Source organism: Falco punctatus, assembly GCF_963210335.1.
Source record: "Falco punctatus genome assembly, chromosome: 6".
Lineage (NCBI taxonomy): Eukaryota > Metazoa > Chordata > Aves > Falconiformes > Falconidae > Falco > Falco punctatus.
In genome coordinates, this window is record NC_137585.1 from 91,682,014 (window position 1) to 91,707,524 (window position 25,511).

The window sequence follows — 25,511 nt, forward strand, 5'->3', positions numbered from 1 at the left end:
CGCAGGGATCTACACGCTGAGGAAGGTTAAAATTAGTATCTTTTTCACATTTAGGGGGAACGGTTGTAAGCGTTTTGCTGCGGGATCTCACTGTGATCGTCCCACCACCCCGCAAGTCAAGCTTACTCAGTCGGGACCTCAGCTCTGCTCTCTGGTGCACTCATTAGTTTCTGAAGTTCAGTTAAAAAATACTGTGTCTTGTCCGTCCATCCCCCACATGCATTATATTACCTGAACAATATTAAGACCCTGCACATCGCTCAAAGAAAATAGGCCTAATATTCATAAAGACAGCACAAATAACAACCAAACAACAGCCTCAAAGGCTGTCAAACGAGCCTGTTTGGACCTCATGAATAAAACAATATTCCCTCAGAAAATCCTGTTCTGTTCTACTGTTCTCTTTGATGCTTCTTATCAGCCTAGTGAGGCCCCGAGCACGTCCTTGGTACCCATTTCCCTGTTGCCCATCTCTTTTGCCAGCTTTGTAACTCCCCTTCTTTGCCCCTGCATAACCCTCCCCTAACAGCTTCTGCCCGTTGTTCCTAGCTTTGCTCTATCAGCACCCACATCCAGTATTTCTGATACCATCGCTTGGGCAGTCTTGGCCTCACATGGTGTCGCTGAGGTAGTGATAACATTCCTGGGCACGCTTGGCCTTGCAAGTGTCTAGTTCCAAAAGGACCTTCAAAACTACTCTCCAGTTATCAGTGTAGTTCAGTTGTTTTTCACCTAACTCCCCCTTTAACCACTAGTGAAATCCAGCCACCCCTCCCAGCGCTATCTGCAGCTTGTACCAGCTTCTCACGCTGTTTGTTACATGTCATGTTCAGTGATCTCACGTGTCATATCCAGGAGTCTTCCAACCCTGTTCAGTTAGCCCATGCCAGGGCCCACTCAGCAGCTTGCTGACGTGCCTGCAGTCCTAACAAATCCTGAGGTGCTGCTGGTGGAAGAGGTTACCTTGTCCTAACTGGGCATCACCAGCCCTCCTGACACAACTACTTGCTTTTGGGAATTCTGCCCCAATTAGTTTGCATCAAAATGAGACAGATTAAATGCTGTGAATAGTTAGTTGTTCTTTGTTACTCTAATCCTTTGGAAATGAGTGGGGTAGGAAGTCCTTGCATAAGCAGTTTTGAGCAGAGTTTGCAGCTGCTTACAATCTGAAACTGTTTACACTTAAAATTTCCCAGGTCTGTGGCCTGGGGATGGAGCCATCATGTTAACATTTTTCTAGCTGCTGCCGAGCAATGTCTGGATGAAAGGTTACATCCCAAATAATTGTTTATGCATACCAAATATCGGCGAGTGATGCAACCAGCCATTTCAATCCAATCTACACAGTGGAAACAGCCTGGGTATAAAGAAGTATTTCTAACATGTTTTCATAAACATATTTAATCAGAAGCATAGACAAAACATAACTTTTTAGTATGTCCTGTTTATTACATTTTAGCTGTTGGCCTAGAGCCATACTACTTTACTGAAGCTGTTAAAATGTTAAGCACTTTCTCTCCTTTAATTCCAGAGCAGTTTCCATTTCTGAGCTGCTTACTCACCTCTCACTAGCACTGTAAGTTGCTCTCCCAGTAGCCTAACTTCATACCGATAGGACTATATTTGTACATCCCTGTTGCCAGAGTCTCAGTCTGCTTTTTCACTTCAATGGCTTCATAAGATCTCAGGCTCACTCTCGGTGACTGCTGTGCGCTTTCACTGCAGCTGATGTGTATACCCCCCCCGAGCTGGAATGAGATCCAAGGAACAGAGAGAAGCCTGCAAATACCTGAGACCTGCCTTCTCCTGTTGAGTGTACTCTGCCAGTCCAGGTATTCTAACTGAAATTGTAGAAGTCTGGGTTGTTGATCTAAGACTGCCTATCTTACCGTGTGATAAATACAACACCATACGATATATATAATGGCTGGCTGCTTCAGGAAATAACCTTATGAACCTTAAAATATTAGATAAAAAAAACCCCTTCCTTTCCCACCACTAAGGTGACAAAGTATTCAGAAATAGAAATATGAAATGCCTGTGTATTAGCAGCTGGTTAGAGGACAGAAATCCAATGAATTCTCTGCTTAAACAAAGGCAAAGAGAAAGTTCAAACTTGTTCCATTCTAGTTTGGCTTATATGACAGCTGTCTCATCATCACACATTTGCCCAACCATCAACCCAAGACAGAGAAGAGACCTAAGAAACAACAGTAGGGAACAGAGAAAATGAGATTGTTCGGGCTGCATGAGGGAGTGGGAGTTACTGCAGCAGGGTAAAAATTGCAAGGAAACACAGGGATTATGAGAACACGGCATTGCTGCGCAGGGTGGCTTAACATAGGGAGCTGGATCGATTACAGGAGGCAAAGGACCTAAAATAGGAAACAAAGCTTTGTATCTTATGATACTTGCAGAATCACTATTTTAAAAGTTGAAAATTAGAAAATAGAAAGAGTACCTGGTGATGTTACAAGTAACATACACAGGGAAGGACTTTATCTAGCTGCTTTAATGAGAATTTTCCCATATTCAAATGGTTTATAATGAGAAATATGACCATATTCTAAAACAACACTGGGAGTTAACTAACTCCTATCTTTGGTAATTTATGTGTATTTGAAAAGTATGGTTGTTCAGAGTATGGCTCTAAGACTCCAATTTTCCAGTTTATTCTATGTCAACACAGTGAAGTGTGTTCAGATGCATGCAAAATTCACAAGGGAAGAAGGCATACAATTAATTTCACCCTCAAAAAGGGATGATAAGCTTCCATTGACTTTTATGATGCATAATTGGCCAGATCAAGTGCTCTTTAATTACTAGTGATACTAACAGCAACCTAGGCCTTCTACTTCAGGCAGAAATCTCTGATTGATCTCACACAGGCATAACCAACTGCTGCCTTCAAAACCATCAAGTATTCAGTTCCTAAATAGGTCAAGGTATTTCAAGCCCTCTAAAATTCAATGTCCACACTATTACACACACACACAAAAAAAAGTGCCTTGTGTTTGTGTTACTCGATTATAATAACTTTTTCTTCTCTGCTCTTTGTGGCTAATGGGACAGTTCACAGCAAATAATAGTTGCTTGGCAAGTCATAAAAATCTTAAGAAAATGTTAACACAGGGCTTAGTTAATACTTTGAAGAATCCCTTCTACAACTCAGTTGTATAGTTTTAGTTTTAATTTTGATGCAGGAAGCTGGAGGCATTTTCAGAACTGAGGAGAATTGAGTATTGTGCTATAGTTGGATAACTTGAGACTGAAAATTCGGTAGTACGATATATAATGTCATGCAGTTGGGAAATAAGAACTTTTGCTGTAGAATGTGAAGCTCATAAAATACATGATGAATATTAGCTGAGGAAAAGTTAGGCATCAGAAAGAGAAGTATGAACTGCAGAAGACATTGCTGGGCTTTTACGTGGAATGCTATACATGATTCTGCTCATCCAATGTAAAGAAAACATAACGATACAGAAGAGTGAAAAAATAGTTGTCTGAAGGAATGGAGAACCTAATGCAGCAGAAAAGGTTGTAGAGATTGTCTCAATGAGCCTTGGATAGTAAAGCACGTCTGCAGTCTTCCATTTGTTAACACATGAGGAAGGTGACCAAAATCAGAAGTTAAATAACTGCTGTCTTAAGTAGTGAACTAGACTTGATGACTTAGGCCATGCCTTTCAAACTGTTGTCCATATGCCTAAATCAGACATATTCACTACGAAAATTAATCAAGTCTTTTATGCCTTTGCATTGAAAAAATATATAGGGAGAATTTAGATACCTAAACTATTCTAAGATTTGGGGACCAGCATCAAAAGCAACCTCGCCTCCTCCAGGGTGTTAAACTTTATAGTGTAATAAAAAAAAAATTAAAACTGTTTACAAAACCAAGTAATTTATTTACAAAATTTAGAACTATTCACTTGTATATTCATAGATGTATCAGAGTCAGAAAACTAAGCAATTTCTGGTATGAATTTCTGTGTAAACATATAAAGAAAACAAATTATTTGATTACAAATAATTGTACTGCACGATTTGTGAAATTTCCCTTGCAGAACAAATGCAGCTGGTGTGTAATGTTATTATCTTGTTCTAATTTTCACTATTTCCCTCCTATACAAAGACTCAAAGCCATGTGGCTGTCATGCTTTGATAAGCAACATGCCAGCAGGCAGAAAGGACTGCAAAAGCCTCACCGAGAGAATCTGTCAGCTTTTCTTTGACCTATAAAGTTCTGTTTTGGTAGATGATGGGGCTTTAATCTTTTATAGAATTATTATACAGTAGATAAACAAAACTGAATTTAGTTAAATTGAATTTTCAAGGCTTGTACTTTAGATTCAGCTAAGTTTGAACTTAAAAGTATCTCTTCATTTTACTCTTTCCTTCTTTCCATCATCCTTTATCTATTCTAGGTTTCTTTCACTATAAGAGGTGTGGAATTTTTGTGAGTTTTAAGTAAGTCTAGAAAGTTTTAGTCTGCAAAAGGAACATCTAATTTAAAAGACCATACTATACTGGGCTTCAAGGCCTCACAGTCTTTAAACCTGAAAAACCTACTCAAATTTAAAAGTACAGCTTACGTCAGTTAAAGCAAATACTCCTATAATTGCTCCCTTTGTATTCTTTTGGTCTGAAATTCTTGGTATTATTTATGAGTAGTTCTTCTGACTTTAGGACGTTTCACTTAAGAAAGGCCCCAGTTTTGCAAACATATTGCTCTAAGCAATTGCCTGGTGAAAGAATAAATTAAATTACCAGAGTCTTACAATGACCAATTCTCTGTGTACTCGTGCATCGTAAATAGAATTCCACATTTGTAGAATTGAGTATTTTCTGGAATGAAAAATGCTGACATAAAAATACTAAACAACTGCAGTATCACCCTGATCATAATGTTATGCTGTGTTGAAAACACTTATGCAATATATTAACGTGACTAAAAAGTAGGAAGGAACCCAATTAAAACTTTAACAGTGTACTGACAATTGCAAAATAATAGTTTACACAGAACTAAAATAATTTCAGTTATCACACACCATAATGGTCATTCAGATAATCTAGTACGGCTGAGGTACTTGATAAAACATTAAAAACTTTTTTTTCTTGTTTTGAAGTTATCCGTTCCATCATGTACATTAAGTGGTGGTGAAAACATGTAAAAGGAGTTCCATGCTCAAGAGCAATGTCAACCCAGTCCTGAATGCACTTCAAAGGTGTCTCTTCATAGCCTGCAAACATAGCTGGATTTGCTAAGAGTCCTCTAGCCACCATTATACCTTCAAATGGGAAATTAAAGCAGTAAGTTACATTATAGTTTAAATTTTACATTAAATCCTCATGTAGATTTTGTACAGCACCCCTTAGTACAAACACTCAAAGCTTACAGACAAGTAAAGGGAGAACATGGGTATTATAGCTGTATCAGAGAAATCCATTTAACAATCCAGACCTCAGAGTACCTACAACACCTGTCAACACATTCCACTTGATGACATATTCTTCTAGAAATTTTGAAACAAAACACAGTACACAGAAGTCTTTCTTCCCTACTTTTGAAACTGTAATTCAGTAGTATTGTTTTCATTTGCTACATACATACAAGGCTGCCTTTTTAACATAAAATTACAATGGAAAAACACAAGAGTAGCAATACACTATATTTATTTATTTTTAGTGCAACTCAGCTGATTCACTGACCTAGAATCCTTCCAATAAAGAGCTCAATGTCTCAATTATATACATTTCAGGGCTCTTGATCTGCAGTAAATCTTTCTGAACAAGCCAGTGTATTTGTAACTGTAATCTCAAACTGTCAGATAAACCCATACAAGTTCTATTGCAATTTTGCTGTGATTAAGGGATTCTGTTTTCCTGCACTGCCAACATATAATCTATCACACTTAGTCTTTTCTTAAAAAATAGGATGATCAAAAATGAAAAATTTCTTTTACTATTGTAGATGGCAGAAAAAACCTAACACTTCATATTTTTGCTACTGAAGATGGTCAGCTGGGCTATGAGGACGTTCTTTTCTGTTATGTATTTCCTTCCTGCTTTGTATTTGGGGGGAAAGTCACTGCAGCAGCATGGCAGTTCAGTTCAACTGATTTTTGTTGTTGCTATTAAGCACCAATAGTATGTCAAAAGAAACCTAGCACACGAACTTTTCCTTATGATACTAGCTATTGTTCTCTGTCCTGTTGTTCTCTAGCTGTAAGATCCAAAGTGTGTAGATACAGATCACGTCTTCAAAACATACACTGAACTTCCATATTGTCTTGAAACCATAGAGAGTTGCAGGAATCCATTGTGACTAAATAACTGCAGGGAAATCCTGCAAAAAATCCCCAAATTTTACCACTGAAGTGTAAGACAAGGTAAATACATACAGACATGACAGTGCAAGGCCTCACTGCGACCTTGAAGTCAACCATCTTAACTATTAAGTATCTGGCTTAATAATATTCCTTTTTTCTGCCATATTCTTACTATAAGCAATCTGGTCCCATGTGCAGGAAGTAGAGATTTCCAAGTGGAAGTTTATGGTTCTTTAAAAGATGATCAGCTCCATAAAGACATGGAATGAATGTCTGAAGGTCCCCCTGTACTCTGCTACTGAGATAGCATAATTAAGCAAAGAGCTTTTGTAATTTGCCTCGGAAATTGTTAATTGTGGCTTTGAATAACACTGCTCTAGTCCTCTGATGATTACAAGTGATTCCGTTTATAAGTTTATAAGGCATCTAAAATATGCTCTTTCATTTGTCTCCTCAAAGAGTAAAAAGCACTCAAATCATGTCCTACTCACAGCCAAAGTACTTTGAAAACTGATTTGTAAGTTTACTTAGAAAATAGAGTACATTTAATCTTACCATCTGCTCCTGTCAAGTGATGAACATTTTCAGCATCCTTTAAAGTTTTAATGTCTCCGTTAGCCACAATAGGTATAGACATGCTTTGTTTAATTATTTTAATTGCTTCATAATGTACAGGCTGATGTCTTTCTTCTACACTTCTTCCATGTACTGTAATCCAGGAAACTCCAGTTGCTTCAGCTTTCTGACACAGGTCAACTGTTCTTTTTAAGTCCTCATGGATCCTGAAATTCCAAGGAATGAAAACATTAGATAATAAGTTACCTGAACTGTATAAGAAGCCCTCCTCCATAAGGGGGAGTTACCACAGATTTGTATAAGGAACAGTAGAAATAAAGAAAATATTACTGTTGGAAGATAAAAGATTTTTTTTTTAAATAAAGACATGGATTTAATGTATAGAAACCAATATTTAATTTAGCACTTCCCAATTATGTCACATCTCTGAAATATACATGGTAAATTTTATAGCAAGATGCTATAGAATTTGAGCAAGAGTGCCCTAAGGATTCTAAAATAAACATCATTATTTTGCATGTTTTGTGAAAAAAACCCTGATTTGTAGCAGTTCCCCTTTTATGAAGGATTGCAAACTGAGTTGAAACTTAACTGACAAATACACAAAAGCCACACGGGATATGTGTATAAATAGTGGATGAAATGGTACAAAGCAATGCAAAGCGATGGTTTACAGAAGTTTAGAAAGTGATGAAGGGAAGCAGGATGTGCTCCTTACAGCAGCTGTGGGGACTAGTTTTCAGTTCTGTTACCCTACCCTTTATAGCCAACAGCAACTGTGGCTCTGGCCTCAAAACAGCTCATAAAGTAAACCCTTGTGATGATACAGACTATGCATTGATTTCCTTTTATGCAACCCTAAACCTTTTAACTTGTACTTTCATGTCATTTGGATTACAAAAATTTCTAGCATCCATTAAGTTATGTGGGTAAGTAGTCAAAGGCTGTGCTGGTTCTACTATCTAAGGTTGGGACTACTTTCCCCAGATACTCTTTCACCATCTGAGGTCAAAAAATCTCAGCATTCTTCACATGTAAGGAAATTATTATAATGTGTAATATTACACCATCAGAATTACATATACTAAAGTACGGTGTAACTATCATACTAACATGTTTCTTTAAAAAAAATCAAAAGAATTCTTCCATGTACCACAAACAGCACTTAAGTTAGACCTACCTTATTTTAATAGATACTGAAAATCTAGGGTTGTCGATCTGATTCCGTACGTGTCTCACCATATCTCGAACAAGCTCTGGTTTATTTATTAAGCAAGCACCATAACCTTCTGCCATCGCCCACCTTTAAAAGAAGAACATTTTTATTCTATATTTGAAACAATGCAGACCAATTTCAGTTAAATACATCAGTTTATTTCCTTAGGACCTTCAAAATGTGTGGCTGAGTAAACAAGAGAGAGTACTGGCTGTAGATCAATGATTGTTTGCAGTTTGACACCAGCTCTTAGATCCTGATTCAGTCTCCATTGTGCTGTTAGAACTCTGGACAAGTTTCTAATCTCTTCCAGTTCAATTTTCTGTCCACAAAATGGACTGGCAAGGAAGATAAATTAACATTTAATCAAATTACACATAAAATAGTTTGATGATTCTGCTTCCATTGGGTCATAGATTTCTTCTGAAGAGAAAATGACTTTGGATTGGAAAGGAAGATTTTTGAAGTGCAAGTAAGGATATGATTTCAGTAATACTCTGTTTTCTCTCAACTGCAAAACACTTTATTTTGATTGGCAGGAAATAACCTTTGCTTCCATTTAGCAGCAGTTTTTTTCTTAAACAATTTTTCTTATAAATGCAGATTAAGTATATAAAGTTTTGTTATCTGAAACTAGCATGCACAAGAAACAAAGGATTCAAATGCAAGAGTATCTTTTTGGCCTAAAAGGAACGTAGGAGTTGGCGTATTTAACTGTAGTTAGCATAGAAAAAAACCTACACTTCCATTCTGAAATCTCAGATGTCTCCAGAAAAGAGTTTTCTCAAATACTGTAACTTTAAGTCAAGACAACCTAATTAGGATAGACAAATGAAGTATTTGCACTGTAATATTATCTTTTGCTTTCCTACATTTATTTTTGAGGTCTTCACTTAGAAGAAGACTGCCTGACAAGCCTGTAATAAATGGTTCTCAGTTGAACCAGTTAGCAGGAATCTTCATTTGTGCATTACTGTTTCACTGTCAAGACAAAATCTTTATCAATTTAAGTGAGAAGTAGATCACTAATTCACTGTACTTATAAACCTAATAAAAGATGGAAGAAATTCTTTTCAACACTTCCTGAATAATATAATACGTATAATTACATTTTAGAGACTATCCTTCTCTTGCAGAAATCTGAGACATCAGTGGCTTGCCTCATTATTTTGGGAATTGCCACATCATTTCTCAAAACCCTCTCCAAATTATTTTCAACAAGCTCTTCTGGGTAATGCATATTTAACAGCTGTTGAGAAGGGATGGCCACTTCACTTCTAAGCCAACATGCAGTATCACAGAAATTAAAGGCAAGTTGGCAAATACACCTGGTTTTCCCAGTCTCACCATGGTGACAGGCATCTCAGAACATTCAGAACAGTGTCTTGCCACACAGACGTTTCTGACAGGTTAAAAAGCTATTTCTCTCTTGATGTCTATTTTTAAATTAAGACAGCAATTACTATGAAAATGAAGATCAATATTGTTTAATCTCAAATTACTTCATCATATTTACCCAGCTTTTTCAAAACTTTACCTCTGAGGACAGCCACAGTTTAGGTCTATTCCATCTGCAAAAGGACATACGATACGGGCAGCATCACACAAAACCTGTGCTTCTTTAGCAGCAAACTGAACAATCAATGGATGATCACCTAGCCAATGAAAAGACATTTAGAGATTTTAAATCCCCTAGAAAATAAAAAGAAGAAATTCTAAATTTTGAATGCTTTTCATATATTGAAAGGCTGTCTGGCCATGGCCCTGGGCAACCAGCTCTAGGCAACCCTGCTCGAGCAGGCGAGCTGGATAACGTGATCTACAGAGTTTCTTCCAAACTTGACTATTTTGTGATTGCAAGCCCTAAATCACAAATAAAGGTAGCTGACCAGTGTTTACTAAACGAGTATGCCTATCAAGAGAGGTGGGAATTCAGAGGTGGGAATTCAGACAAACATACGTGTCCTAGATGGTTGCTGGGTCAACATATACTTTTTCTGACTGAAATTGGTCAGGTGCTTATCTTTCACAAAGATGATATATGAAACTATGTATTCTCTATTTTTGTACAGCCTTCATGCTTCCGCTCCTAGCCTGCCTGCTCTTACCTGCATGCTGCCCCTTTGCTGTGCTGACACGGCTGTCTGTCTTGCCTGGTGGGAAATCTGCTTACAGAACCAACTGTTCAGAAATGAGCTAAAAAACCCACAACGTTTGCCCTTCCTTATCACAGCCCATCTTTTTCCTCTTCTGTGCCACCATGGCTGGTTTTTATCTACAATGTGATATGCTGAGTTGGCATGAGAACACACAGGCAGAGGCAGCTTTGTCTCAAGTGGGAAACCAAAGTGTCAGTGCTCCTCGACATGGGTCTGCTGAACTACTTGTGATTTACTAAGCCCCTGCAGAGAGCCAGATGGTCATATGGAACATGCTCTCCTCTTTTACAGCTATTGCATTACATCAAAGGCATCTAAAAATACCCGAAACAGTCTTAGCACTCACTTTCCTTATAAACAATTGCTGCAGTTAAGAGAAAGGGTGGTAACTGAGCACTGATGGAAAAAGATGATCCAAAAAATGCACAAAGTAGGTGCACTTCTGGTACTGAAAAGACCACAAGTGCTTCTGAAGATTATTCTGTTTTAGTGGAAAATTAGTTCTTAAAGCAGTGGAGCTTGCCAGAAAGAGCAGTAGTACCCTCTCAGTCAAGCTAAGACGCTTCCAGAAGTTACCTAAACATATGGTAAGCAAAAAACAATCCCTTGCGTATTTTCAAAACAGTGTCCATTTAACACGGTGCTTTAGCTGAAAAGATTTACCTTGTTACAGCTAGTATTTTGGAATAATCCCACACTCTTAGGTTTGTGGTTGAGCGTTAAGTAATAAAAATACTGAGTCTAGCCATATTAAACTTTCTAGCAGCAGCCACAAAGAACATTACCTCTATTTGAGAAATATGCAACAAAGAAACATTAATGCTGAAGAAAATGGAAAACAGAAATTGCAATTGTAGACTCCAAACCTACTCCACTAATTACAACACAAAATCCCCAAACAGCCAGTAAGTTAAACATAAAACCACAGTAAAATTTCACAACCTGTTGTGGAGTTACTTGTTAAAAGCATAAATGCTAATAATGTAAACACTGTAATTTGGGCAAAGCTGTTTGAGGCAGAATGTTTTAGAGGCCTATAAAATTAAGACCAGCGTGAAAGAGGTGAATAGGGAAAATATGTTGTTTACAACACTAGAACATTTCATTTTGTTCCCCTTATTATCAGGCAGCAAAGTTGCAGCGTAACAGAGAATCTCCTCTTTCCCCATCCCTGCACCTGCTAGAATACGCTACAGATACTATCTGACCCATGGAACTTCAATGCCACAGGATGATGTTTAGATCAGAAATGTAAGTAAATTAAAAGGGGGCAAACTAGTGGCTCTGTGGAGCTTTGAACGATATATATTGTCAGCTATGTTCCTACTCATTTATTTTTACATACAAAGAATTATTCATGCTTTTTTAAGGTTGAATTCTACTAATAAGAGTCTATGCTTTCCAATGTGATTTTTCTCTGTAACTGCTCTATTTGAACAATTCATCATAGTAAACAGCCAGTGCTAAAATAATGAAATATACTTCCCCTGCTATTATATATACACTTATGAAACCACTAATTCAGTGGTCTGAATAGATGAAATCATCACACTTCATAGATCCTACACACCAGTCTTACTAGCAGCGCTCTTTTCATTCCTCCAGTTACAGCCTATGCTTATATGTTCCTTGTTACACCCTTCCACTGCAGCCACTTCATGCCAAAAGATCTGTATTGTTATTGTCACCTCTTCCCACATATTTCATACCACTTTCTCTTTTGCTTTACACCCAGGACACTACAACTCCTTACACTCCTTTTCGTGTTCTGGTTATGTTTCTGTAGCATGCCTGAAACCTTCTTCTCCCCATCAATGCTTGAACTTCCTGGTCTCTTCTTGCTCCTTTTTATCACCCCCTCAATATCGCAAGGAGTCCCCCAACAGCCCCTTCCACCTTCCACTCCAGTTAATGTGAACCCCCGCTTCTTTTAGCAATCCTTGATTCCACTGTATCAGTGTCTGATCTGTTAATTTTTTCACCTTTAGCAACACTCTTATTTTTATTAGAGACCAGAAAACCTTTCCTGGCAATAAGTGGTCATCTCTGAAACACACAAGAAACAGCAACTGCTGGGAAAAGAATCTTACTACCATCTCATACTGTGTCTAGATGGGATGAAGTTAAGTTCAAATTTGTTTAAAGTTTATTTGTAGGAGGCCGTATGGTGCCGTCTTTTGGATTTTGCAACAAAACCTGTGTTGATAACGCACCAATGTTTTGGCTATTGCCACAGTACTTGCACAGCGTCAAAACCTTTTTCTCACTCTGCCTCCCCCTGCCCTCAGCAAATAGATTGGGGTGGGCAAAAAATCGGGAGTGAACACAGCTGGGATGGCTGACCCAAACTGATCCAGTGTATATTCCATACCATATACCATCAAGCTCAGCAATAAAACTGGAGTGACAGGGGAAGGTGAAAGTGTGTTGGGACATGTAAATTATGTTCCTGGATGGCCATTGCTTGGGGACTGGCTGGGTATTGGTCTGATAGCGTGAGGTGGGAAGTGATTGCCTTTGCATCACTTGGGTTTTTTCCTCCTTGTTTCCTTCAGTTATTAATCTGGTTTTATCTTGACCTGTGAATTTTTCTTGCTCTTGCTCTTCCTGTTCTCCCCCTGTGCTGCTGGGGGGGGGGGTGGAAGAGAAACGAGTGTGCAGCTGTGTGGGTGCATAGCCACTGGCCAGCTATGCGTGGTCAACCCACCGCACCGCAGTTTGGAGGCCCTCATTTCAAGTGGAGACAAGGTTTTCCACTATTTCATTTGACACACGATCACCAGAATGTGTTTCTCTTACCTAGAGAGAGTTTCTATGGTTTTACAGTCAATCAGATACAGTATACCAAAACTGCTAACAGATGTCAAGTTGTGTGACAGACTTCATTCATTTGGCCAGTTTGGTTTATCACCACATAAAACATACTGACAAGGCAATGGTTAATCTAAAAAAATACCTTTGTTTGTTGTGAATTCGCTGTCTCTAGCTTTTGCAGATCTCACAAAATCAGCTGCCACTATCATTGGTGTGTAACACAAATCGCAACCATATTTCCTGACCAAGGTTCTGAAAGCCAACCTGCAGATACATGAAAATTAAGAGATAAATAGTAAAGACATTTTTTTTTACTGGCTATTGTAAAATGCTGTTCTGACATGCGGTACCGTGGAGATGTCCAAGTACAATCATAAGACAAAACATGTCCCATGTCTATCTCCATCTTAAATAAAGGAGAAAAAGGTAATCATCCCTGTTTTTACAGTCAAGATAACTTCCTCAGAGAGAATACACTGAAAACATAGCTGATGTGATAATTACTCACTTGGAATAGCGGACCATAGGGGCACATATTTTTACAACTTGCCCAGAATGAAATAAATCCATGGGATCTTTTAGTTGGCATTCTTTAGTTTCTGCGTCACCAATCATGTACAATTAGGAATCCTTTTAGCATCTGGAAAAACAAACAGCGTTGAAACGCAAGTCATTCTGCTACCTCTCACGGGCCGTGCAGCAAAGCATTATAGTTTAACAGGACTTGCTTTTTGGTAAAGCATCCCGAAAGAAGTCCCTCACTCGCACGCTGCCAGGAACAAGCCTTCTGCCACCACCAGGTACCGAGCGCCGGCCGGGCGCCTCGCAGCCTGCAGCACCGCCGCAGCCGCGCCGCCCGCGCTCCTCACAGCACGGAGGTTTCCCGCCCAGCTCCTCAGCGCAGGGCCGGCCCCGAGCCCGGCCCAGGGGCCCCAGGGCTGCCCCAGGGCTCAGGGAGAAAGTTTTTCCTCAAGTCGGGCGAGAAGCAGCCCGGGCCCGCCGCCTCCCGGCCTCCCGCTGCAGGCCCAGCTCCCTCCGCCTCTCCCCGCCCGGCGGGGGCTGCGGCCCGCCCGGCCCGGCCTGCGCCGGCTGCCGCGGGTCGGTCGGTGCCTGCCGGGTGCCGGAGGCGCGGGGCCGAAGAGGGCCGGGCCGCTGCCACCCCCGCCGGGTCCCCGCGCGCCCCGCGCGGCCCCGCGCTCACCGCGTGCGCCACAGCCCCGCCGCCCGCTCGCGGGGCGGCCCACCCCCTCCGTCGCGCGCCTTCGCCATCATCGCCGCGCGCCGCCGCCCGGGAGTGACGCGCGGGCTCCCGGCACCTGCCAGCATGGAGGAGGCGGGGGCGGGCGGCGGCGCGGCCCCGGCCCCGGCGCTCGCCGAGCTGCTGGCGGACGGTGAGGCGCGGGCGGCGGCGGCGGCCTGGGGGTGCGCGCCGCTGGCTCGGCTCGGCGCGGGCGGCAGCCCCGGGCGGCGGGGCCATGTCGGGGGGTCTCGTCCGCGGGCGGGACGGAGGGTGCTCCGGGAGGGCGGCGTCGGGCAGGGCGGTCGGAGCCGGGGTGAGGCGCCGGCGCTGGGGACGGGGCGAGGGGGGCCGTGAATTCCCGTGGTGTCAAGTCGCGGAAAGTTGGGGCGGCGGCGCCGGGGGGGACAGCGGGACCCGCGGCTGCTGGCGGGGGCCCGAGCGGCCGGGGCCGGCGGGGTGGCGCGGGTGGCTGTGGCCCGCCTGCTCCTGAGGGAAAGCGGATGCACTGAGAGGCGGAGGGGCTTGGTAATACCGGTAGGAGCTGCCTGGAAACCCGGGTCTGGCTTCGTCCGAGACCGTCATTGCAGTGTCGTTTCTTAATTTAGTTAATTTTATAAACCGATACTGTTGTAAGAGTCCGGTTCGGTCTCGTGGAGGTGCGTCTCCTGCCAGCTCGACCCTCCGTGGTTGTTGTGTTGTTTTGACCCGGTGGCTGGTGTGTGTTTGGTTATGGGCACGACCTCTGTAGCCTCACCCCAGTTACGTTGTGAAGTTTGGAGAAGAAAGGTGTATTCTGCTCAAGAAAAGGCTGTGGGCAATAAAGGAACATGAGTCTTTATCACCATGTACAAAAAAACTCAACCCAAACACAGGCATCACCTCCAAACTTGTTTCTCTTGATTGTGGTCTCTTCCCACATTGGTGTCACATTTGTATTACATGATACAGAGAACACACGCTGTTACGTTTGGAGAAATTGAAGGTCAGAGAGAGAACTCTATGCTTTAGGTTCATAAATATTTTTTAACTGCTCTGAAGTATGAAGATAAAATTTAAATTTTTTTCAGAATGTTACGCTGACTTCTTCAGAGAAGACTTTGATGTGAAAGCCTACACTTCCCAGTCTATCCATCAGGCTGTGATAGCTGAGCAACTGGCAAAACTTGCCCAAGGTATTAGTCAGTTGGATAAAGAGCTTCATTTACAAGTAAGTTTAAAGCATACCTGTTATTCAGGGATGGTTGATACCAACTAGTGAAAAGCTTAGTAACCTTAGGATCTTGTTGCTTCTGAAATTTCCCAGTGTATTTTGCAAGCAGTTAACTAAAGGTACAACTTACAGCAAAACTAGTAGTGAATCTGATACTTAGTCAAGCCCATTCTTAATACTCCCACCAAAAAGCCATACACTCACTTCATTTTCAGTTTCTGCAGCCAGTCTCTGTATAGATGGAGGTTCCGCTCTTCTTTGTAAGGAAGTTCCCTGGCTCTTTCCAAATGAGCATCTCCAGCTATCAGAAATGCCTGTGTTTTAGGATGACAACTGTGAGAAGATAGTGAGTGATTTAACATGCATCCTTTCAGCCTGGGCTGGAGAGTAGTAGCCTAGGCTCCAAGGCTGACCTGGGCAGATATAATATAATCTATGTTAACACACCTTCAGAAGGACTTCTGAGGTTGGATGGTAGAAGGCTTTTTGGTAAAATCTATGCAGACGCCATAAATCCACAGCGGACTTTGCAGTGAGAACAAAGTTTATGTGGAGTTTCAAAACCTGCTTCCTTCTTTCCTTCGCCCCAGTTTTGATATTTTTTGGGAACTAGTTTCTGAATGTCAAAAATAGGAAAGAAAATATTAAAAATGTGAATATACATATGCATTATTACTGTGTGATTAATAAGCTTGCATTTACAATTATGGTTATATGTGAAGGTGTGTTGAAATGTGATTGCTGTCCTGGCTTTAATTAATGTTAGCTGTGCTGCAGTTACAGACCCTCTTATTCTGACCTTGCTGCTTTTGTGAATTAAAATGTCCTCTGAAAGCCCTTTCATTTTTAAGGTGTGTCTGCTTTTTCCTGTGTCTGGCTAATGTAGGGATGATGATGATGTATTAATAATCATCCTTTCAGGCACACATCCCCATTCTTCTGTGCTGATTTCTCTACTCTGTTTTTCGTTAAGGTTGTTGCAAGGCATGAAGACCTGTTGGCCCAAGCAACTGGAATTGAATCCCTGGAAGGTAAATGCTGTTATATTATGCTTGTTCCTTCTTACAATGGAGGGAGCACTTCTAACATCTGCAGAGAATGTCAGTTATTGCCAACTTCGGCCCCTAATGTTCAGCCTACAAATCTGTCTTCTGAGGAGTAAGTAACTTGTGGCTGCTTTTTTTCGATGTCAGTAGATGGAGCTCCAGGGAGAAGATTTGGCTGATACTTCTCTGCAGTAACTACTTCATAGGAAAACGAGTTTCAATAATCAGATCTTAGCAACCAAGTCTTTTTGACCTTTTAATATATATTTCTAAATAAACCTAATTTTTGTTGCAACATTAGCTGATAATTGTTGCCATTAATACCAAATTTGTGCATGTTGTGTATGCATTTGTTGCATAGTTTGCAAATCTTAACCAAAGAGGCTTTAACACAAAATCTTAACTGCACTGAGGTATTTTTTTCCTAGTAAGTCAATCTTGTGACTGATAAATAGCTCCCAGTCAATTTTCAGAAATTTGTGTTCAGGGGAATTGTGTTTTCTGAAATCATGGTTGTTTCTGAAGGCCTTCCTTCCTAAAATTGCTCTGGGGAAAGAATGAAGTACTTCAAGACAACTATTCAGTTATAAAACATTTCTGTAAGGCAGATGTGGCAAATAGGGTGTGTTTTACAGCTACTAACCCAAAGTAAAGATAAAATCTATTTCACCTCAAATTTGTTCAAATTTCTCTATTTACTTAGGGTTATGCTCTTTAAGAGACCTTTTCTGTGTGTGAGGGAAGAAGGGCATGCAGAGATTCTAACCCTGAAAAGTGTTTGGTACTGGAGACATCAGTAGAAACTTCAGTCTGCAGCTGCCAGAAAAATCAAAAGTCTGTGCACACAAATATGATGTTTTAAGTTTTGTAAAACTTTCTTCTGTCTGCCCTGCTTCTGCTACACGTGATACATGGTCACTGTAGAAGAAACACTGAATCAAGATTCATAAGAAAAAGAAAAGATGGATTTCAACAGAAATTTTCATTATGAAGTCAGAATCGCGTAGCTCTTGGTATTTTTATCAAGAAAGTTAGCCAGTGAAGATTATGGAGTTAATTCACAGCATATACAATGATTTGGATGTGTGAAAGTGAATCTCATTAAATGTTTCAAATCTATACACCCAGCTTGTAGAGTGCTTTTTTTTTTTTTTTTTTTTTTAGGTCTGTGAACTCTTTTTAATGGTACACTGATCTGTTATACATGCTCTTTTCTGTCTATAGGTAGCTCAGTAGATACCTTGAGCTACCTGTTAGTTCAAGGTAGGCTAAATAGTAGCCATCCCATATCTTACACAGAAGATGGGAGAGGGTAGATTGCTTTCTCACTCATCCTAATTCTACCTTCTGGCAAAAGGACTGCTGTATGCTTTATAGCAATGTCACAGTCATGGATGCAGCAACGTCATGCTACTGGCCCTGCCACATTATTGCAATGTGCAGTAGAAAGTTCAGCCTATTTTGCCAGCTTTCCACCATATCAGATATCTTCGTCCTCTGATGCGTGAGAATTGCATGCCTACCATTCCATGTATAAAGGTCTGAGAACTCCTGAGTCTGTTACTAACTAGGTTAATAGTTCTGAAATATAGAGAAGATGGGAGTTTGCATATTTATTTAAAATATATGAGATACAGTCCCACTACCGGACAAGCTGAATAAAACCATTAGCAGTAGTTTTGTTGGTCTTCTATCTTACTCTATCATATTTCAGTTTTATCCAATTTGATGATGACATGCTTGTAAACAGGGCTTTACAAAAATGTAGTATGTTCGAGAATGCTAACAATAACTGGAACAAAAATAATTCCGTAGGCCTGGATTTTTATAACTTTATTAAAGTCTCATCAGGCTGATTCCATATTTGCAAAAATGACTGCTACCCTTGCCTGCTTTGCAATTTAACAAGAAAAGAACAAGCATGCTTGTGGGCTTTCTTTGTGCTGTTTTGCCAAACTAATCTGGAACAAACATGATTAATGTAGTTTGCTCTGTAGTCTAAATTAGATGACCTCACAATGACACTGATACCTTACTTTTTGCCAGAGATGCTTATGCACAGGAAGAAAACCTTGAAATGGAGTTGGTTATCTTCTCAGTTCTCTTTGTCTGTTGATTTCTCTGAACTGTCTAGTCACTACGTTAAATAAATAGTGTTATATAGGTTGTGCTTTTTTGTATGTCATGTTCAGGTGTTTGTAGCAGGTTATATGCCTTTGAACAGCAGTCCTGATCGTCATTCTTTTAGAAAGCAGCATACTCTAAATATTACTTGAAACTTAACATATGATGAATTTGAGTGATATTTCTTCTGTAGGTTTGCGTTCTCTACCAATAAATTTTCCGTAACATTCAGTAAGTGATCTACTACCTGCTCAGTTTATTTCCAAATATGCTGTGTTTTATTAATTTCAGTCTGTTTGAATGCTTTGTTGTAAAGGGGGATTTTTTTTTTATGCTAGTCAGAAGTAGTTACTATGATTTGAAGAATAATTTTTTCTGTAATTGATAACTGTTCCATGTAAAAAATCTGCTTTATTTTGCAGGTGTTCTCCAAATGATGCAGACGAGAATTGGTGCTTTACAGAGTACTGTTGATAGGTATGCCATTCATTATGTGGTTAGAAAGTAGAAATTCTTAGTTGTTCTGTCATGTTACTTATTAATACTGCTATAAATAAATTCTCTTCTTATTTTCAGAATTAGAGTTAAAATCGTTGACCCCTACAACAAAATAGTGTCTCGCACAGCTCAGCTAGCAAAACTTCAAGTAAGTTGTATGCAAAATGGACTTTAAAAAACCATTTCTGAATGTGTATTATTTCCCAGTTGTCAGGCATGGGTGGAATTTTCATAGTCCAGTAGCCTGTAGTTCGTTGTCAGTATTTCTCAAGGAAAATCAGTATTTGTGTGTGTCTTCATGAGCTACTGAGAAGTGCTTCATATTGCTAAGTAATATGGAAACTGACCTTTGCGCTAGCTAAGTGAGTTTTTGAAGAGGTGGAGGGAAGACTGAAGGGTTATCTTGAGTACAGATTAATTAAATTCTCATTACTGTTTGTGTAATTTTGGTATTTGATGTTATGGTGCCATTATATCAAAGATGTAAGTTAACGTGTGCTTGGCTGCAGTTTAGTAAAGAGTTTGGGAATTAATTCTTTCAAAATAGTCAAGATGCAACTTATGGAACCAATTGTGGTTCTGGAGTTTTATAAGCTCAGGTACATAGTTGTTCCTGTCTTTTAAATATAAGCAAAGCCTACAGGAGAATGTAGATCTCTGTTGGAGGATAGCAATGGGAGAGAGCTTATCACAACGATGGCAACACTTCCATTGTTGATTTTATAATGGTTGAAAACTACTCCACAGATCTTCAGGAGTCATGTAGCTGCATTCTGTTCAGTTTATGGTTTGAAAAGCAGCACAACTCCAAATCCACAAATGTTTAATCAGTTGTTGTTTGAACTCTTTGTCTTCACAAGTTTACCTTAGCTTCGCAGAACTAGGAACTTACCTTTTAGTAGCTGAAATTTGAGCTGTGGATATGAACTCAAGTAGATTGCCATCTGTGGGTGACTGCTGTTGTACAGTAGAGTAGATGAAGCTGCAAATGGTCATGCAGTTTCTAGTCTGGGGGCTGGTGGAGCAGCTGCACTAGTCTCTCAGCTGAACTTACTATTTTCTGTATTACTTTCAGTAGCAGTGAAGTTCAGCCAGTTTGTCCAGCTGCTTCTCTTGTTCTTTTCAACTCCAGCTGTTACTGCTTTTGCCACTGGGCAAAACTTCTCTGACTTCCCTGTTGGCAGGTCATGTGCAGATTTTTTTTTGTTCTCTTACGTATGTTGCAGCTGTGGAAAGGGTTGTGGGAAATTGGGGCTAAAGATTAATATAATTTCTGCCCTGATCTTACACAAAGTCAAACTGCAGGAGGACTTCAGAGAAGAATGAGTCCCTGAACTTAAGAAATATTTCTTGGGTGCTCTTGCTTACTCTTTGCTGTAGCAGGGTTACATGTATTTTCCTGAGGTGAGAAAGCAGCATCCATCTAGGGTCAGCGTTACTCAGCCTCTGCCAGCGAGTTTGTAATATCTGGCTTTTCTTGGCTGTAAGTCGGAAGAAAGAGGTGCACTTCCTAGCATCCAAATCCACTTACTTATCTCAGTGTAGAGAGAGGTACAGTGATTCCAGCTCTGCTAGTGACAGTCCATCCTTGGCACGAGAGCTGCTGTCTGGTGTTGCAGATACGTAGTGAGTGCTTTACGTTGCACTATGCTGCTGGGAGGAGTCGAGGGTCAGGACACCATAATTACGAAATGCAGCTGGACTTAAGGCAAGTTGAGTCCATAGGCCTTTGAGATCTGCTTCCCCAAGGGGCACTGCTGTGGTGTCTCTTTAGCTGGCTGACTTGTTTGTTCGGGGAAGAAGAGCAACAACAGCACAGCAAATAGTTCACTTCCTGGCGGTGACAGGGCTTTGTGCGTGATATTGGTCCCAAATGCAGGACTTGTGGCATGGCACACTTACAGACTTGCTCGTTTTATCAGGTGATGTACAGTTGGTAGAGTAATAGAAAAAGGTAGATGATAAAAGAGGTTGCCTTCTGTCAAAATCTGTAGGGTTGGCAGGTATGTTTTGCTGAACACGTGGTGTTTAAGGGCCCCTTGTATTCATGATGGTATTATTTTAGTGCTTCTCCATTGATTGCTGTGGGACTGCTCACAAACTGAAGGAATATTTGGCTTGCATAAAGCTGGATTTTGCCATCCTTAATTGTTTTTAATATAGTCTGGCTTTTTCATAAACATTCTCGCTGCAAATTCATTGTCAAACTTCAAATCTAGTCGTGAATTCTAAATCTCTGCCGTGTGCTTGTGTATATTATGTCTTGCTCTGCTCTTAGAGCTTCATGGTATCCCAAGGGAGCAGCAGACTCACAAAGCTTACTTCTTACTTTAAATCATACTGTCCTCTTCTGAGTCTTTCCGTGGTAGATCACAAGCTAAATGGGAATAGTTAACAGAGGAAATATGTAGACAGAGTGTTTGTCCTTCAGAGGAGTATTTTCTGTACAGCTCTGTGTTTCTACATGTTCTCTTTACTTTCTGTGCAGCTCTGTGATTCCACATATTTTCTTAATTTTAGGTATATCGGTGTTTAAAAATCCTTATAATCTTTATAATAGCCAAATTTTAAAACCTTTTTGAAAAGTAGTAATTCTATATTTTAAAGTTGTTCTCTCTTTAAAATATTGACCAGTAGCAGATTTCATCCTGGTGCTAGTAGTAGCAGATTTCATCCTGGCCGTACTAACTAACTATTGTAGTTTGAACATAGAGGACTCTCATCTTTCTTCAGGCTTCTGTTATATATACACTCAATTACATTGTGATCTGACAGTTAGATGCAATTGCATATATGAGCTACGCACTGGCACATTTTCAAGTAGTCCTCTCTTTCTAATTATGTCTTCTTTCAGTAATTTCTTAAAATTAACTTGAGATTAAAAGTAAGAGGCTTTTTGATTGCTCGAATTGTAGCAATAATGTCTGTTCGTGTTGATATGTTGCTTTAAATTTCAGGAGGTAACTAACATGTAATCTTGAGAAAAATGGGGTTTTAGTTTTATCTTTACTAAAATCACCAGGACTAACTGAGGCCACAGGCCTTTTCCAAATTAATTCCTGCTTGAACAGTGGAATTAATTCCTTCTTGGATGAAAGCATCTTCTTTAGAAAAGCATACTCTGTCCACTCACAAAGGGAATGTTTACTGAATTAGTTCAAACTTCTGTTATGCAGGTGGGCAGGTTAGCGGATCTAGCATCTGTGAACAATTCCACTATTAGATAAGATTTTTTATTTCCATTATACGGTCCTCATATTGCATTCTTTTACAGTGACTGCGAGTTTTAGTAAGTTGAACAACTCACATAAATGGAAATACTTGGGTGAAACACAATCTTTGTCAAGGGCACAATGCAGTAGCAATCACTGTGAAGTTAAGACTGTATCTTCATGTCTTTGGATTTTTCTTCTCCTTCTAATTCATAGGGCCAGAAGTTAAAACTTTTTTTGCTTTTGTATCTAAATGTAACTTTTCCCAGCTCTTACTCAGTTTGATAGTCCTTTTAAAAGATTGTTTCTTGGAACAGGAGATAATGAGCAACAATTCAATGAAAAAGAATCTTTTGGCATGTAAAGTAAAAGATAGCCAGAAGATAACCGAAGTTGAATTCCTAGGGAAAAACATTAGCCAGGAGTACACAATTGGATTAGAGAGTAATTAAATTTGAAAGCAAAGTAGTAATACTGTGCCCTCTTACTTGGTGAAGCACAGTGCACTATATAAAAAGCTATTTTTGATTCATCTTGCAGAAAATCAGTTTACAGATATGAAAGTGATCTGTGGATCAAGAATTTTCCAATTAAAGAAATGAATTAATAAAAGCTAATGCGTTAATCTCTCAAAGTAGGATAAGCCTCACTTGGTTCTCACTAATGGTAACAGAAATCATGTGGTTAAGTTGTCATAGAATACTTAGGAAACTTGCACTTCAGACTATGTGATACAGAGCCAAAAGCAGTAAGAGTAATTGTGCTTTTGATTTGCCTCAGTGGGGCTTTCTCTAATTTTTCCTTACTGTATGCCTAGGTGTTTAACAAAATTAAGCTGTAAATATTTGTGTTGATGCTGGTTTGTGCTGGCATAGGGAAGAGACTGACAAGTTGTGCAGTCCACTGAATATTGGTTGAAATTACTCACTTGTACATATTTTCATGTGCACTATGACATTTGTTTTCAAGACATTAACTTGAGCCTAAAAAAGGGTTCAAAGACTGTCAGATACTAAATATTTTTTTAAAGTAACTTTAATTTTGATATCCATAAGGTAAATACTTCAGGCAGCTTTGCCTTCAGTACCAGGAAAAATACCTCAGAACAACTACGTTTTACCTGTTCCAAATTTCTCATTTACCTCTTGTTAATTTGATTGCAGATAATTGGACTGTACCTATGACTGTGCTGAAATCCACATACTTTTTTACCTTCTCTTGAATCAGGTTTCTGAACTCTAGTTTAGATGTTACCCACTCCAGAATGTTGCTGCTCCTGTAGCATGTATCTCCTAGCCTCACTGACCCTATCCAACCTAGAGGAACTCTACACTTGATGTATCTCTTGCTGTTTCTCTGTGTCTATTATTTACTGTGTAGAAGGAGAAGACGCGTTTGAAGATCTTAGTTGAGTGAAAAATTATGAAACTATTATGTTTGATTCATATATCAGCAGTGCCCTTTTTTTCTAAATCGGTGCTAATGAAAATATGCACAAATATGTTTACTTAAAATTTACATATGCAATCATCTTAATTTTTAGCCAAGAATGCTGTGTATTTTAATAAACTATGAAAGAATGGGAACAGTTGACTGAATGAAGGTGATGGGCCTTATGAAAGTTTTGCTGAAAATGAGTTTTAAAATATATTCCTATCATAAAAGTCAATGTTTGTAATAACGTTTTAACCTTTAATTTTTATTGTCCTCTGAAGTAAGTGCTGTCATTTTGCTTATTTTGGATCATTAAGCAAGGCTTAATTGACAAGGCCAACTTCTTAATTTTACTAAAGCTTAGAGAGCGGGGGAATATTGAGGAGAGATGTGCAATGTAAAGTAAAGCTTGCTTCTAGATAGAAGTAGACCGTGTCTCTGCCATAGGGTTCTGAGTTTTTTGTTTGTTTTTTACTAGTAATGATAATATAGTCTCAGTAGCCCTGTGAACATAATTACCAGCTTTAGAAAGTATTGATTTATATTGCCTAAAGTCATGTTAAAAAATCCTGAACAAGAGGATTTAAGTGTTCTAAACTTCATTTTTTTGGTTAAAATATTTCTGTATTTGAGGCTTAATAATGTGATCATAACGTACTGATAATATCCCCTAATGCTATGATTTCTCTGCAGGCTGCCTGTGACTTGCTGCGGAGGATAATACGCATCTTGTATCTCAGTAAGAGACTTCAAGGACAACTGCAAGGAGGAAGCAGAGAGATAACAAAAGCTGCCCAGAGTCTCAATGAACTTGGTGAGTCCTTTGTAGTTACTTTTAGAGGAATTTTTAGCTTGTACTTGTGACTCACACTAGTGTGTGACTTAAAAAACAAATAAATCCCCAAAACTTTTTACTATGGTTCTTGCTGTCTACTTCCTGATTTGAATTGAGAAATGGTGTGGACAGAACTCATTTGTACTTTAATTTTTTTCATATGACTTCTCCAGGTAAAAGTATTTAATAACATGAAAATTCTATGGTTATAACGTGTTCTTTTGGGCAACAATTTTTTTATGAAGCAATTAATTTCTTACTGGTTTTTGTTTATATAAAATGCCTTCACAGGTAGCAGATATGTATTTAGCATTTGGAAGATGTTGCAACTACAATAAAGCATAGTTTGAATTACAGTTTACGTCCTAAAAGAATATTATTGGCCCTGTGAACTTTGTGAAAGCCATACATGGTGCGATATGCAGAAACCTAACGTAATTCAGATACTGGAAGCATTTTGCTGCCGTAGCAACTTGCTCTGTATTTTATTGGTTTTTAGGAGGAATGATGAAATAGTTCTCATGAAGCTCATGTAACATTGCTAGATTATTTTCTGTACTTGAGCTAGCTTTGGTATTTCCACACTGTGCTGCAGGATGCAGTGAGGAGCATCCTATTAGTCTTTGAGCTAGTAGCCGGTGTTGCATATGGTATCTTGCCAGCTGTTTCTCCTTTGATTTAATGGTATTCAAATTTCAGCTTCCAAAATTAGGTTGTGGGAGGGATGAACTATCAAACATTCAGAATCATCCTGAGGTTTATTGTGCATATTTGTCACTACTGCTCTTTTTGTACAGTGTAATCAAAAAATT

General features: G+C 39.5%; 2 protein-coding genes across 3 annotated transcripts in view; one reads left to right on the top strand and one right to left on the bottom strand.

Annotated features, from left to right (window-relative positions):
• Window positions 1-3,890: 3,890 nt before the first annotated feature.
• On the bottom strand, window positions 3,891-14,404 carry DUS4L (dihydrouridine synthase 4 like). Of its 2 annotated transcripts, none has more exons than XM_080392767.1 (7): window positions 14,302-14,404; window positions 13,609-13,740; window positions 13,243-13,364; window positions 9,665-9,782; window positions 8,092-8,214; window positions 6,891-7,117; window positions 3,891-5,294 (listed from the first exon to the last, which is right to left on the bottom strand). In XM_080392767.1, the coding sequence occupies exons 2-7, from the start codon at window positions 13,713-13,715 to the stop codon at window positions 5,047-5,049; spliced, it is 945 nt and encodes a 314-aa protein (XP_080248893.1). In that variant the 5' UTR covers window positions 13,716-13,740; window positions 14,302-14,404; the 3' UTR covers window positions 3,891-5,046. The 2 variants fall into 2 exon arrangements, with proteins under 2 accessions (XP_080248893.1, XP_080248894.1); XM_080392768.1 differs by lacking the exon at window positions 3,891-5,294 and adding an exon at window positions 5,555-6,352.
• COG5 (component of oligomeric golgi complex 5) overlaps window positions 14,354-25,511 on the top strand; it is a 181,922-nt gene continuing 170,764 nt past the window's right edge. Inside the window, exons 1-6 of the mRNA XM_080392755.1 lie at window positions 14,354-14,491; window positions 15,408-15,547; window positions 16,524-16,581; window positions 19,143-19,197; window positions 19,297-19,366; window positions 24,558-24,678. Of these exons, the coding sequence (XP_080248881.1) occupies window positions 14,425-14,491; window positions 15,408-15,547; window positions 16,524-16,581; window positions 19,143-19,197; window positions 19,297-19,366; window positions 24,558-24,678 (511 nt within the window). The 5' untranslated portion in view covers window positions 14,354-14,424. The remainder of the gene's footprint in view (window positions 14,492-15,407; window positions 15,548-16,523; window positions 16,582-19,142; window positions 19,198-19,296; window positions 19,367-24,557; window positions 24,679-25,511) is intronic.

Excerpts from the sequence above, each read along its gene's own strand:
- DUS4L (XM_080392767.1), bottom strand. The coding sequence starts at position 13,715 with ATGATTGGTGACGCAGAAACTAAAGAATGCCAACTAAAAGATCCCATG. Across the intron at positions 9,783-13,242 it reads CGAATTCACAACAAACAAAG|GTGATCATCCATTGATTGTT; the intron begins GTATTTTTTTAG and ends TTCATTGGCTAG. Across the intron at positions 7,118-8,091 it reads TCAGTATCTATTAAAATAAG|GATCCATGAGGACTTAAAAA; the intron begins GTAGGTCTAACT and ends TTGGAATTTCAG.